The sequence below is a fragment of the Zootoca vivipara genome, chromosome 15 (assembly GCF_965207765.1).
Source record: "Zootoca vivipara chromosome 15, rZooViv2.hap1.1, whole genome shotgun sequence".
Classification (NCBI taxonomy): Eukaryota; Metazoa; Chordata; class Lepidosauria; order Squamata; family Lacertidae; genus Zootoca; species Zootoca vivipara.
The window spans coordinates 1,266,010-1,279,537 of record NC_142598.1 but is presented as its reverse complement, the minus strand read 5'-3'; the positions used below and the strand labels follow the sequence as shown (position 1 = coordinate 1,279,537).

General features: G+C 46.4%; 1 protein-coding gene across 18 annotated transcripts in view; it reads right to left on the bottom strand.

Moving 5' to 3' along the window:
• LOC118097577 (uncharacterized) overlaps positions 1 to 13,528 on the bottom strand; it is a 77,402-nt gene that overhangs the window by 19,584 nt on the left and 44,290 nt on the right. For 11 of the 18 annotated variants that reach the window (XM_060269116.2, XM_088658604.1, XM_060269119.2 and 8 more), the window contains 3 exons: positions 11,538 to 11,621; positions 10,224 to 10,385; positions 3,515 to 3,688 (listed from right to left, as the gene is read on the bottom strand). In XM_060269116.2, the coding sequence (XP_060125099.2) occupies positions 3,515 to 3,688; positions 10,224 to 10,385; positions 11,538 to 11,621 (420 nt within the window). The remainder of the gene's footprint in view (positions 1 to 3,514; positions 3,689 to 10,223; positions 10,386 to 11,537; positions 11,622 to 13,528) is intronic. The other 7 variants (XM_060269122.2, XM_088658605.1, XM_088658607.1 and 4 more) reach the window with 1 other exon arrangement.

The following is a 13,528-nucleotide window of genomic DNA, read 5'->3' as shown; positions in this document are numbered from 1 at the left end:
AGCGGCAACCCGGCGGCGGGACCGTCAAGACCTGCAGCGCACGCTGCTCCAAGCCCTGACGCGGCGGCAGGACGCAGCAAGAGCCGCAGCGCGCTCAAGCTCGGGGCTTTCTTCACTCGCTCCTGCTTGGCGCCGAGCTCCCAGCGAGACTCACCACCACTGCTGCCTCCGCGCGCAGCAGTTCAAAGCTCCGGTGGGGCAGCCTCTTCGCAAAGGAGCTCCAGGAGGGATCAGCGAGTGGCAGCCGCGGCAGCCAATGAAGGCTCGGCCGGGTGTTTTTTTGTTGTTGTTGCTGCGTCCCGCTGCGTCCCTCCTCTTCCTGTCGTGGCTCGGCGCCCGGAACTGGCTGCTGCTGCGCTGCTGGGCGCGTTGTCGGCGCTTCAGCAGGGCACGCTGCTGGGTCCCGCCGGGTCGGGGCTCCATGCGGCCCGCGCTGCGGCTCTTTCTGCGTCCCGCCGCCGGGTTGGAGCTTGGAGCAGCACGCGCTGCAGCTCTTGCCAGTCCCGCCGCCGGGTCAGCGCTTGGCGCGGTGCATGCTGCTGGGGATTTTGGAGGGGAAGCAGCAGCCGGTTCCGGGCGCTGACAGGCATCTTCCTCTTCCATGGCGCCATCCAGACCTGCTCCCACCACTACGGCTTATTTTTGGGGTATGTCTTATATTTCTTCAACTCAGGAAAATCCTGCCATGGCTTATTTTGTAGGGATGACTTAAAATATGAGAAACACGGTAGAAGACCAACAAGATTGACCCCCAACGGATTTGGAATTACAAGTAAAAACTGTGGATATAAGAAATAAAGAGGAAGAGGAAGAGGAAGAGGAAGAAGAGGGGAAAGGGGACTCTGATCTCCCAGTGGGAGTGGGAGATCAGGTCGAAAATGAAGAATGGGTATGGGTCTGTGCTTCTCTGGTGAGGGAAGGGAGGCGGGGCCCAAATAGAAGACAAGACATTTTTGGGGGGAAGGTGGAGGAAAAAATTGGGTGCGAGGTAGATGCTAAAGTTAAAGGGAAGCAATTACAGAATGGAAGATTGGGAGGGTGGTCTGGGTTGCTGGAGGCCTGGGCGGGGGTGGGATGAAAGGAATATATAATTAAAATTAAGACGGATTAACAAGGTCTGAACTGGAAAGGGTTAAGGAATGAGACATGGTATAGCTGGAATTATAATTTAGGACGAGAGGTGGGAAGAGAGTTTATAATTTAATATATCAGATGGGATAGAAATAACAGTTTAGCATATTTTTGGAATATGTTAAGGGGGAAAATAGAGGTTAAGTAGAAATAAATAATGTGTCAATGATTAAATAATGTGAACTATATCAAGAGTGGATGAACAGCAGAAGAAGTTGATAGAATATATGGAATTGTCTGGGGTAACCGGGAGGCTTCGAGATCGGAGTGAAGAAACAGTGGAAGAAGACTGGAAGAAATTTAAAGTTGCTTTAAAGAATAAGCATATAATAGAGTAGAATCAATGGAAGTGAAGGAGATACAAGGAGGTTAATAACAAGTTAAGAAATAAGTATTGTTAGAAGTAGTTATATGTATGTAGAAAGAAATGGAATAGTAGAGAAGGTAAATACCAAGGATGATAAGATATAGAATTAAGTCAATTTTTAAGCAAAGTTAGTTGTTTAATATGATTTTGAAATTACTAAAAGGGATTTACATTGTAACACAGAAGGAGGAATGAGGAAGTCATTAGATGAGATAAGAAGTGAGATTATGAAATAAGGTTTTTTTGTATTTTGGTGTTTTTGTATTTTTGTATTTTGAATGTTTTTTGTTGTTGTTATTTTTGTTGTATTTGTTGTCTGTTATAAAAATCAATAAACATATTTTTTTTAAAAAAGAAAATACTTTCCGTTTCCCTCTCCTTCCTGATCTTAAGCATCACCCACGCTTCCCACCTGCTGGCAATAATGCAACTGCTTGCACCTCTCCTGCTCTGCTGTGTTCTCTCCCTCTGCAACCATCATCAGGGCCGGCTCTAGGGGTGGGCTGGGTGTCGCGGGCCCAGCAGGGGGGCGTTGCATGGCAGAGCCGCACAGAAGCCGTACTGCGCCCTGCGCCCGCCCACCAGCCGCGACAAGAAACGGGGCGGAGCAGGGGCACCAGAGGGATCTCTGCACCACGGCGCCCGACATGGTTGAGACGGCCCTGACCATCATGACTAGGCCCTATACCTGCACAACAGTCTCTTTTCTGTCCACATTCCATTCCACGACCCCAATCAACCACCCAGGCATGCTGTGTTTTCATTTGATTCCCCACCCCACCCCAATTTTCAAGGATTTGGTCTTTGGTCTTTGGTATTTGGTCTTTCCTCCCAAACTGCAGCACATCCCACAATAGCTAGTAGTCCCTGTCACAACACGACCTTCTCCTTTTCATTTGCCTCCCCAAACAAACATTGCTTTGCGTTCCAATGTGTTGTCTTAAGTTCCAAAATAATGTTTTGTTTTTTAAAAACAAACCCATCCAATGGCCTACTTGTAGTTTAGAAAGGTGTTTAGTCGGCTGGTGTTTACTGGGCTATTGCCAATTGATTTGTTTGGTTTTAATGTTGTTTTGTGGCAGTTAACCACATTGTTATAGTTCTAGTTACAGGTAGGTAGCCGTGTTGGTCTGACGTGGTTGAAACAAAATTAAAAAATTCCTTCCAGCAGCACCTTAAAGACCAACTAAGTTTTTTATTTTGGTATGAGCTTTCGTGTGCATGCACACTTCTTCAGACAACTATATTGTTATAGTTGATACTCTAAACTGATGGTAACCCCCTACAAGAAATATTTATTTAACTGACTCAGGATGAAAATCTTGGAATAAAGAAACTTATTCATCGATCTATCATTATATACCACTACTCACACCAAGAATACATGACAGAGCAGTCATGAAAGAGACATGCATGTTCTCTCTCTGACGTGACCTCTGTTGATCCAGGATTGCATGAAAAGCTAACATGAGAAACAACTATGTGTTTCCAGCATCCATGAGCTGAATGAGTGCCATGTACTGAACTAGCCTATGAGGCCAGAAGGATTTTGTGCAAAGCCCCCAAATCTGCTCCTCCTGTCCTACCAAAACACACTGGAGCCCATTGCAGGCAGTGAGAAGAAAGCAAGCACTCAAGAGGGATAGAGATTTATGAGAAGCAGGTGGCTGTGAAGGTAATCAGCCAGGAGTAGACTTGAGGGGATGGACTGTAAGAAGAAACTGGGTGGTTTGTGGGGATAGACAATTATCCCCTAGTGCATCATGGAAACCAGTCACCCGGCCTGTACTCCACTGCAGCGGCAGGTAGGCTAGGGGGTGGGGTGGAAGGAAGGAAGGAAGGAAGGAAGGAAGGAAGGAAGGAAGGAAGGAAGGAAGGAAGCGGGGCAGACCAAAGAGAGCAGGGAAGCACCCCATAATGCAACAGGTTGGTTCCAGGAAAGCATCAGCTGGGGCGTGGGCAGGGCAGGGCAGGGCAGGCCCACCTGGGAGGTGTGTGTGCGTGCAGGGCAGTTACCTCTGGCTGGAAGCTGGCTTTTGCCCGTCGCTTCTGGCCACTCCCCTTGGCTCCCCGCCGCCCCACCTGCTTGATCCTGGTGGGCTTGCGGTTGCCGAAGGCGTTCCTCCTCCTCCTGACCTTCCAGCCCGCTGCCCCTTCCGGGCTGCTCCACTCCTCAGGAAGCAGCCGCTTCTGGGGAAGGGAAGAGAAGAGGGAGATACGAAGAGGAGCAAGCTGTGGAAGTGGCAGGCAGCAAATGCAGAGAGTGGAGCCCCCGTTTCCCAAAAGCAAGCAGCGCCAGCCACAGCTTGACCCACTCTTTCCCGGACCATGATCCCAGCACAAGCCTTGCGAAGCCCCTTTCTGCATCTCCAAGCTTGCCACCTGCCAGCCCCATTGCACAAGGCACATTCAAGGCATTAAAAAGCAAATCTTCCCCTCAGCCTCCCACAATCTGCTACAATGCTCAGACATGGACAGACCTAGGATCACAAAAAGGGGCAAAACATTGAGGATTGCAGGTCAACACCGGGGTTCTTAGGTCAATTAGTATAAGCAAGAGAGCTGAAGGGAAGGGCCTTAAAAATCCAGAGCCTCAGTGGTATTTCCCAAAATTGAGAAGCATTATTCAATACCAAAGTTCCTGTTGCCGTGTGTGTTTTTATTTATGGAAAGCAGATTTCTAGCCCTCAGGGTTACAAAATTTTGCTGAAAACTTAGGGTTGTATCCAACTAAGTCAAACTCAAAGTACACCCATTGACACAAATTTACCCTATTCACTTTAAATACTTAAATTCCTCACTCTAGGGATACTAAATTTTGTTCACACACTTCTAATGTGGAACACACACACTCCCTCAATTTTGTGATGCAGTTCTCAGCTCAGAAAAAAGTTTACAAAATTGCATTTCCACCTAAGACTACACACTTTAAGTGGAAATTAAATGCAATTTTTTTATATTAAAAAAATCCCAGAAGGCGGGACACTATAGACTTATGACTGAACATGTGCAAAACTGGCATAGACCACAATTAGGCTGATCCATCCAGCCTTACCACAATCCATGTTTCTCTGGTGACTTTCAGACAAAACTTCTAATTCTAGAAGAAGAAATCTTCCCCAAACTGCACAAAGACACATGCACATTCTGTGAAACAAACAGAGCAAACATGCAGGTTTTCCAGTGTGCATGATTGATATCATTATAAAGATGCCAAGTGGTTTAGTGTAAAGTTCCTGCATTCCCCAGCTAGGGATTAGAAGATAAGGAAACTTCAAGAGATGCTACAGAAGACGGGGGGGGGGGGGCGTGTCCCAAGGAGAATTTTCCTTTGCAACTTGCAGGTTGTGGGCAGGATTCACCTAGCAATCCCCAGCAGCAGAAGCCCTGCACAAGGGCTGTCACTTGTGCAACTGGGCTTTCCCTGTCATGCCCTTCAAATTTGGATTGGGGCATGTGTGCGGGAAAACACCCCAAACAGCATTGGGGAAAGAAGAGGGATCATTCTGTCTGGCAAGATGAACCCTTGCCATATCGCTATGTCTCCCCACCAAACACACTCTTTGGTCTGTCTTCTACAGCGCTTTTGGATGTTTCCTCCGATTCTTGCTATGCACTGGTATAGCTCTCCTGTCTGTGGTTTAGGGCTGTGCACAAACAAGGCAGGAGGCAGAACAGGCCAGGACTGATGTTCAGATATAGGGAAGCAAACAGAGTCCTAGCCAAGGACTGGTGAGCATCGAACGAGGCAAAGAGGATGTTTTGATATAGAGTATAGGCACTGGTTTAGGGTCAAGAAAATGACTGCCGAGCCCCAGCTTTACTAGAAAAATACCAATAGGCTATGCTATGTTTTTGGATTTCATGCAATATGCACCTGTCCATGTATCTTTCTGTAAGGTAAAGGTAAAAAGGTAAAAGACTCCTAAACGGTTAAGTCCAGTCAAAAACGATTATGGGGTTACGACACTCATCTTGCTTTCAGGCCAAGGGAGCCAGCGTTTGTCCACAGACAGTTTTCTGGATCATGTGACTAGTAGGACTAAACTGCTTCTGGTGCAACAGAACACCATGACGGAAGCTAGAGTGCACAGAAATGCTGTTTGCCTTCCCGCCATAGCGGTACCTATTTATCTACTTGCACTTGTGTGCTTTCAAACTGCTAGGTGGGACAGAGCAACGGAAGTTCACCCCGTCACGCAGATTCAAACTGCCAACCTTCCAATCGGCAAGCCTAAGAGGCTCAGTGGTTTAGACCACAGCGCCACCTGCATCCCTCCCTATATCTTTCTGTATCTCCCCATGGCAATACCTCTGTACACCACCTCTCATTTCAACCACCTATAAAGATGGTAGAGTGCAAATCATGATGCTATAAGCGCTCCCCACGCCCAAGTGCAGAATGCTACAGTGGTACAGAATTCTGATTCCCAAGCCTCTGAAACATTCCGTTTGAATGCATCATGTTGTTTAGCCAAGAATCTTACTGAGTTGGAAGGTACCACAAAGGTCATCTAGTCCAACCCCCTGCAATGCAAGAATCTCAACTAAAGTATGCATGACACATGGCCATCCAACCTCTGCTTAAAAAATTCTAGTGAAGGAGAGTCCATCACCTTTCAAGGGAGTCCTTTCCACTGTCAAACAGCTCTTACTGTTAGAAAGTTCTTCCTGATGTTTAGTCAGAATCTACTTGTAACTTGAATGCTACCCTCCAGAGCAGGAGAAAACAAGCTTGTTCCCTCTTCCATGTCACAGCCCTTAAGATATTTGAAGGTGGCTTTCATTTTTCCTCTCAGTCTCCTCTTTTCGAGGCTAAACATACCCAGCTCCTTCAACTGTTCCTCATCAGGTTTAGTCTACAGACCCTTGATCATCCTGGTTGCGCTTCTCTGCACATGTTCCAGCTTGTCAACATTCTTCTTAAATTCTGGTGTCCAGAATTGGACACAATATTCCAGATGTTTGTCTGACCAAGGCATAAGAGAGTGGTACAGTGGTACCTCGGTTTACGAATTTTCGGTTTACGAACACTCCTAACCTGGAAGTTAGTAAACCAAGGTGCCCGAGGCCTACTGAGCGTCCGATGCCTTTGGGGAGACCGGGCCTTCGCTCCGATGGCTCCTGGGGGCCCGGAGCGAAGGCCCAGCCTCCCCAAAGCCATCGGAGCAAAAGCCAGACCTCCCTGAGGACACCGGAGCATCCGGTACCTTCGGGGAGGCCGGGACTTCGTTCGATGCCTCCCAGAGGCCAGGGAGCGCTTCCGTGACTGGGCTACAGCCGCAGAAGCGCTCCCCGGCCTCCGCAAAGGCATCGGTGCAAAGGCCCGGAGAGAGAAAGAGGACAGGCCCAGAGGTTGGGCCCGAAGGAGCCAGCCCAGACTGGGCTGCCAGCGCTGCGTTGCCATTGCCACCGCTGCTGCTTGCTCCCGCCGCCACCTGAGCACCCCTTGCCTCACTCAGCTCTGAAAAAGCTGAAAAAAATGCTGCTTTAGGGGGTGTTTTTCATCCTCTAGAACGGATTAATCCACTTTCCATTACTTTCAATGGGAAAGTTTGCTTCGGTTTATGAACACTTCGGTTTATGAACAGACTTCCAGAACCAATTGCGTTCATAAATTGAGGTACCACTTCCCTTGATCTGGACACTAGACTTTGATGCAGCCTTTGTTGATGCAGCCTAGAATAGCATTAGCTTTTTTTGCTGCTGCATCATCACACTGTTCAACTCACATTAAGCTTGTGGTCTACTAAGACCCCAAGATCCTTTTTCACAGAATCAGCCTTAATCAGGCTCACTTCAGACTTGGTATCCCTTCACAAACCAGCAGGACAGGCAGGTCGTCAAAGGCCATCAAGCACAACCATGTTTCGCAAGAGAAGACAGATTCTTCACATGCCCACACTTCCAACTCCAAACCACAGGAATGGACAGCAGAACAGAAACCTGGGGAGGGCTCAAGAGCCACACACACCATGGAGGAGGCAAAAGACCCCACCCAGGATGAGAAGATAGTCCATGAGCCAGATAGGGCTCCTCAAGAAGACCTCCCCCTCCAAAAAAGGAAATTATTTTTGCTTGCTGTTGTGCCATGATGCCAAAAAGTCTGTCATCCCCCCAAAACATTGTTCGTTTTTTTTAAAAAAAAGGTTTGTTCTCAACACTCGCACAACAGGATTCTGCTGCCCCCCCACAAAAGTGTGCTCTATAGGATATCCAAACCCCCAGATTTTGAAGGTGTCCGTGGGGGGGGGGGGAGGTAAGTTCTGTTGTGCAAGCAGAAGAACAGTATATTTTATTTCTTTCTTTCTTGACTGCTCCCATAGGTCTATGCTGCGATTATGGGATGACAAAAGGTATTTGTGACCCCTATCCCCAGGCACCCCAAAATGCGTTCCTTTTATTTAGTAAGTAGTCACGCCCACTTGTACACTTCAGTCACAACCACTTCAAACCTGTGTCCCAAAAAAGGTTAGCCAGCCCTGACGGTTAGGGAGAAATGTTCCCTCTCAACTGAACAAGGCAGATTAGTTAGATGCAGATCATGAGGAAGATCAGTTGAATCTCCTCACCAAAATACGAATGTTGGGGGTGGGGAGCAGGGGAGAAAGCATCACGCAGCATCCTCCTTTCTACATGCAAAACAATATTAGTTGCTCTAGAGCAGTGTTTCTCAAACTTAGGTCTCCAGCTGTTTTGGAGCTGTTAGCTAAGCAGGACCAGTGGTTAGGGATTATGGGAACTGTAGTCTAAAAACAACTGGAGACCCAAGTTTGGGAAACACTGCTCTAGAGGGAAAGAATCAAACAACTTTTGCAGATATGGAAAACTACTGGCTCCCCAGATGTGGCTGAACTATAACTCACATCAACCACAGCCAATGGTGATTGATGATGGGAGTTGCAGTTTGGAAGGCCAAAGGTCTTAACTGAGACACCACAATAAAATCATTTTAAGCCCACTAGATAAAATTCTCAAGTCCCCACTCACGCTTCTCACGTACAAGTGAATAAAAAAAGCATTCCCCATGGGATGTCTGGCGATTCCAGGAGCAGCAGAAATCTTTGCCACATTGGCTTTCTCCTGCTGCATTCTGTTATTCTGACCGGCCCTACACCTGCAGAGAGGTAACAACATTGTACCTCATCACTACTTTTGTATGGTCGGCTCAGAAAATAAGTAACATACACAGTGGAGTTGGAATAAAACCTCAAACAATAAAACCCTCCAGCTCTGTCTCAACTCCTCTCAATTTTCAGCTTCACAGAAATTCAGTCCAGTATTTACAGGAAGCTGAATGGGCTTTGAATTCATTTTTTCATCAGGAAGGTAAAGCTTACAGTTAACTTGGTAAGCAAGCAGTGCTTTCTAGAGAAAATAAAGATTCCAAGGCTTTTCAAATCTGAGTGCTCTAGATTCTAGACATAAAATAGTACGCCAGCTCTAGATTCAGAAAGGGAAGGTTGTCATGTTGAATACAACAGCTCAGTTGATTAGAGCATGGTGTTAGTAATACCAAAGTCACAGGTTGAATCCCCACATGGGACAGCTGCATATTCCTCCATTGTGGGGGTTGGACTAGATGATCCTCAGTGTCCCTTCCAACTCTATGATTTGCTTCCAGAAAAGGGATAGCTCAAACCTAGGACAGGGAAGGTCGCCCTGTTCACACAAGAAGCTTTTTGAGTTTTGGCAGGAGGTGGGGAGTGGAGAGAGAACATAATAGAGGTTTTTCAAATTACAACAACACAGAGACAGGGAAATATTCACCATCCTCTCAATGTCAGATCTTGAGATGACTGGAGGTGAGTTCAAGATGCACAAAAGCGAAGTCTGTCTTAACACAACACATTTAACTTACGGAAGTTGCTAGTATTCAATTTACTGATGGCTGTTGCATAGCTTTGGGAGACTTTAAAAAAGGCTTTTGAGAAATGGTTCCCTGCTCTGCATTACTGCAAACAAATCACGGAGACTTCAGAAATTCAACTTTATCCATTATGATTTACAACCCTGAATATGAATGTGATCGGAGTGGTTAGCTGCTCCAACACAATGACTGCATTTCATTAGACAGGTAGTCTGTAGCTGGATTCTTTACTTTCCTTCTCCCTCCAAGCCCAAATTATTACTACTGGTAGTTTTCTATTTTGATTTTTAAAATGTTGTGTTCTTCTGCATAATTGAAAAGGGAATATAAAGAGTTTTAAAAGGAAGAAGGCTTTAAAATACAATGCAGCACAACTGTTGAGGCCCACATGATCACTAAGTGGAACTTTAATATACAGAGGCAGCAGATCTCAGGAACAAAGAAAAAATCATTAGCCTCGTTGCCCTGCTTGTCAGCAACCCAGAGACACCTGGATGACTGCTGCTGGAAACGGGATGCTGAACTAGAGAGACTTTCATCTAATCCAGGCCCTGCTGACAGGGCCAGTTTAAAATCCAGAAGCCATACTATATGCATAAACATCTGCAGCCACCCAAACTGTCTGCCAGAAAGGCCTGTGTCGGCATGCAACCCAAAACATGCAGGATTTCTCAGGGGCTTGATGAAACGCAGTTCCATCCAGTGTTGATGTTTGTGGGTAGCAAAAAGACGCAGTGATGGGATGGCAAGACACATCTCATGCAAAGCAAGCCATCTTGTGAGTAAGCAGGAAAGAGGAGGGAAGAAACAAGGAGGTTGAACGACACAACTGAGCAGATGTAAAGAGGCACTAACCATAGCAAAATGCAGACACTGTCTCCAGCGGCACTTCTGGCGCTTGAGGTTCCTCCCGCCAAACTTGGGCTTGTCACAGCAAAAATCACAGCGGCCACAATCCATTTTCAGCAGGCAGGCTTCACACTTGCCACACTTACGGTTTCGCCGGCTGGCAGAGGTCTGCAGCAGTGGATGGAAAAACACAGGCAATCAAGAAAAGCCAGGAAGACTCCACTGTACAGAGTGAGCAATGAGTAATCTCTGTGGGTACCCAAAAGACACAGGGAGAACCTTCTATGGTGGCAGGTTAAGGACAGTCCTTCCAAGACACTGAAAAACCAGCCAAATCTATTCTTTAAGCAACTGTTGCCTCCTTTCAAAACCTTTGTCAGCTGACAAAATAATGCCAGGCAGTAATAGGAAGAACACAGCTTGATCCAGGACAACCCCAATTTTTGTGTGCTGTTTGTCATCAGGAACAGAGGCTCACGGGGTTTTTGAAAGCAGACCTCCACACAAGGCTTGTCAGATCTTTCACAAGCACTCGGTCTGTGCAGATTCATTGTGTCAGACACACTGCTTCGGAACTGCCCAATATGACCTTAAGATGCTGCCAGAGAAGTCTGCTAAGCTTTAGAACAAAGATGGACAGTCCGCTGGCTAAGGATTGCAGCAGCCCACTTTACAGGCATTCTAAGGCCAACCCATTCATCCTGCCTTGTGCTTTATGATTTTGGCAGTCACCTTTTTGTGGTTATGTTTAAATGGGACCTTAGGGTTAAGGGTAGATAATAAATAAATAAGAAGCATTTCTCAAGCACCCCTCCTTTTTCCTCTTCCTTCTTTCCCCATTAGAAGCAAGTTTCCCAAATAGCATGCATTGCAGTCTCATTAAATGCTACTTAGACTTCAAGTTGCTCATTGCTGTCTCTACTTCTTTCCTGGGCACTAAGCTAATTTAGCTTTTCAAACTATTTTCAGCATTGCGACACATCCATGGGGGTGGACAGGATGGGCTGCTAAAGCCCTCACAATCCCTCCCCAATTCAATTTCCAGGGCTTCATCAGCTCCCAACACAGACCTTGTTTTCCACTCCACTTGGGAGTGCAGACTTCTGGGTGGACTCCATCGATTCCCATCACATGATGAGAAGGGGGAAGGAAATGCAGGTCTCCATTTGTGATACACACACCACACAACTTTGTGCACCTGTACACTGATTAAGATCTCGAAGAAAATGGGCTTCAAATCACTTTCTCAAACGGCTGTAGAAATAAATTGTAGCTGAGCCACATCCCAGAGACCCCCATGCAGAAAAGCCATATGTTTACCACATTGTTCTTGAGCTGGGCAGTGGGATGCTTGGGGGGACGACCAGGTTTCTTCCTTTCTTTCACTGCTCCCAACTGCTTCTTCTGTTAAGAAGAAACCCACGTGAATTGGGGTAGTCAAGCAGACCTTTCAAAGTCTTAGTTGCTCCCACAAAGAAGTTTACATGCTGGGAAATGCTGCAGTATTCTTTTACCTATGCAAGGCTTTGAGGCACCTCATCCTGAGGCTCAGCCCCACAAGTCATGTCAGAGCTTTCCCAAATGATCTGGTTGGTGCTAATCAGGGAGCAGGACCCCAGGTAAAAAAGACAGAGTGCAACACCATGATTTCAACTCACTTTAGTATTTGCGCAGAGTCTGATACAGTGTGTAGCCCTTGCAATACAGAAAGGAGGATTCTCCAGGAGCAAAAGCACACTATCTATACACTTTGGACCGGGGTTGGCAAAGTTTTTGTGGCTTGGGCCAGTTCACGGTCTCGCAGACGCCGTGGTGGGCCGGAGTGGGCGTGCACACGCAAACGCTATTTCCGGGGCTCCTTCTGGCGTGGAGGAGGCCTGACGCGTATCTGGTGCAGGAGGCATTACTGGAGTAGGAGTCATTACTGTACTGGGAAATCCAGTATAAACGGTCCCTCTCTACCCGCTCTCTCTGGAGAAGAATCTTGGCTGAGTCGGATGAACGGCCAAACAGTACAAGGTTACTGTATTTGGACAATTATTTTTATTATCTGGCAGAGATGTATGAAGATCTGTTTAAAAATTACTCAACACAGATAAGCAAGGAACTTGAGCCAATTAAAATTTTCCTATCAGAAAGTTTGAGCCTGCTTGCCACCTTAATTGATCTAATCAAGAAAAAAGAAGCCTAAGCCGCCTCAGTCAGATGCCATCATTGCCCTCAAACAGGTGGAGAAGCTCCAAAAAAACTCCACCCTCACTTAACAAGTCAGAAAATGACATCACCTCAGAGAACGAGCAGCTCCTTACAGCCTGTCTTGAGCAAATCCAACAGTCCCAGGGGATGCTAATTGCCAGAGTATCTTTTTTAAAAAAAAAATCTGTTTATTAAATTTTCCAATTAAAACACAATTTTTTCAATTATTTCAAACTATACACATACATATCAATTAAGCCAAATATTATGCCAAATCATAAATTGTTTTAGGCTTCCCATGCTTCAAAATCTGGGGATTCTAGATAACTGTTCGCACTGCCATCCTAATCCTAATATCAAAATCTTGCTCGTAGTCCATAATAGTCCCAATCTTTTCCAACAGTCCCTCTAGGTGTATTCTTCTCTCTTTTGTCGCAGCTTCTGAGATAGGCATCAAACAAGATTTAACACATAACCATTCTTCCTGTGTGGGTTTTTTATCCAGTCCAACCTCCCCATAACTCTTCCTCTTTATCTGGAGTGCCTCTCCTGCTGCGTTGACAGTCCGACACAAGCCAGCAGGTCACAAGATTGAGCAGGTCGCTTGCTTCAAATACCTGGGCACAGCCCTACATTCATTGGGAAGCTGAAAAGCCCGCAGCAACTACATTGCAGGGAATGCCCACAGAAGCGCAAATGCTATCCTCAAGTACCTCAGGAGCAAAGGTGGATACTATATACCTGGAGCCCTCAAACTGTTTGAGGCTAAATTGATTGCACAGCTGTTATATGGTGCCTAATTAGGTCCCTCTGCCAACTGTGCACCACTAGAATTGGTACAATTCAAATTATTACGATCTGCTCTACAAGTGCTAAACACGTCTCCAATGCTACCAAAAGTCTTGAAACTGGATCCATAAGACTCAAGGCCAGAGTGTGGCTCGCCACTCTTAATTACTGGTTGAGACTATCTTTCTTCCCGAGCGGCCTTGCTCCCCTGACTATTAAGGACAATTTCCAATCGACATGGAAATGAGCAGTGAAAAATATAATGACTACTCTAGGCTACAACCCACAGATCTTACTTGACATGGGGCATGAACAAGCTTAAAAAA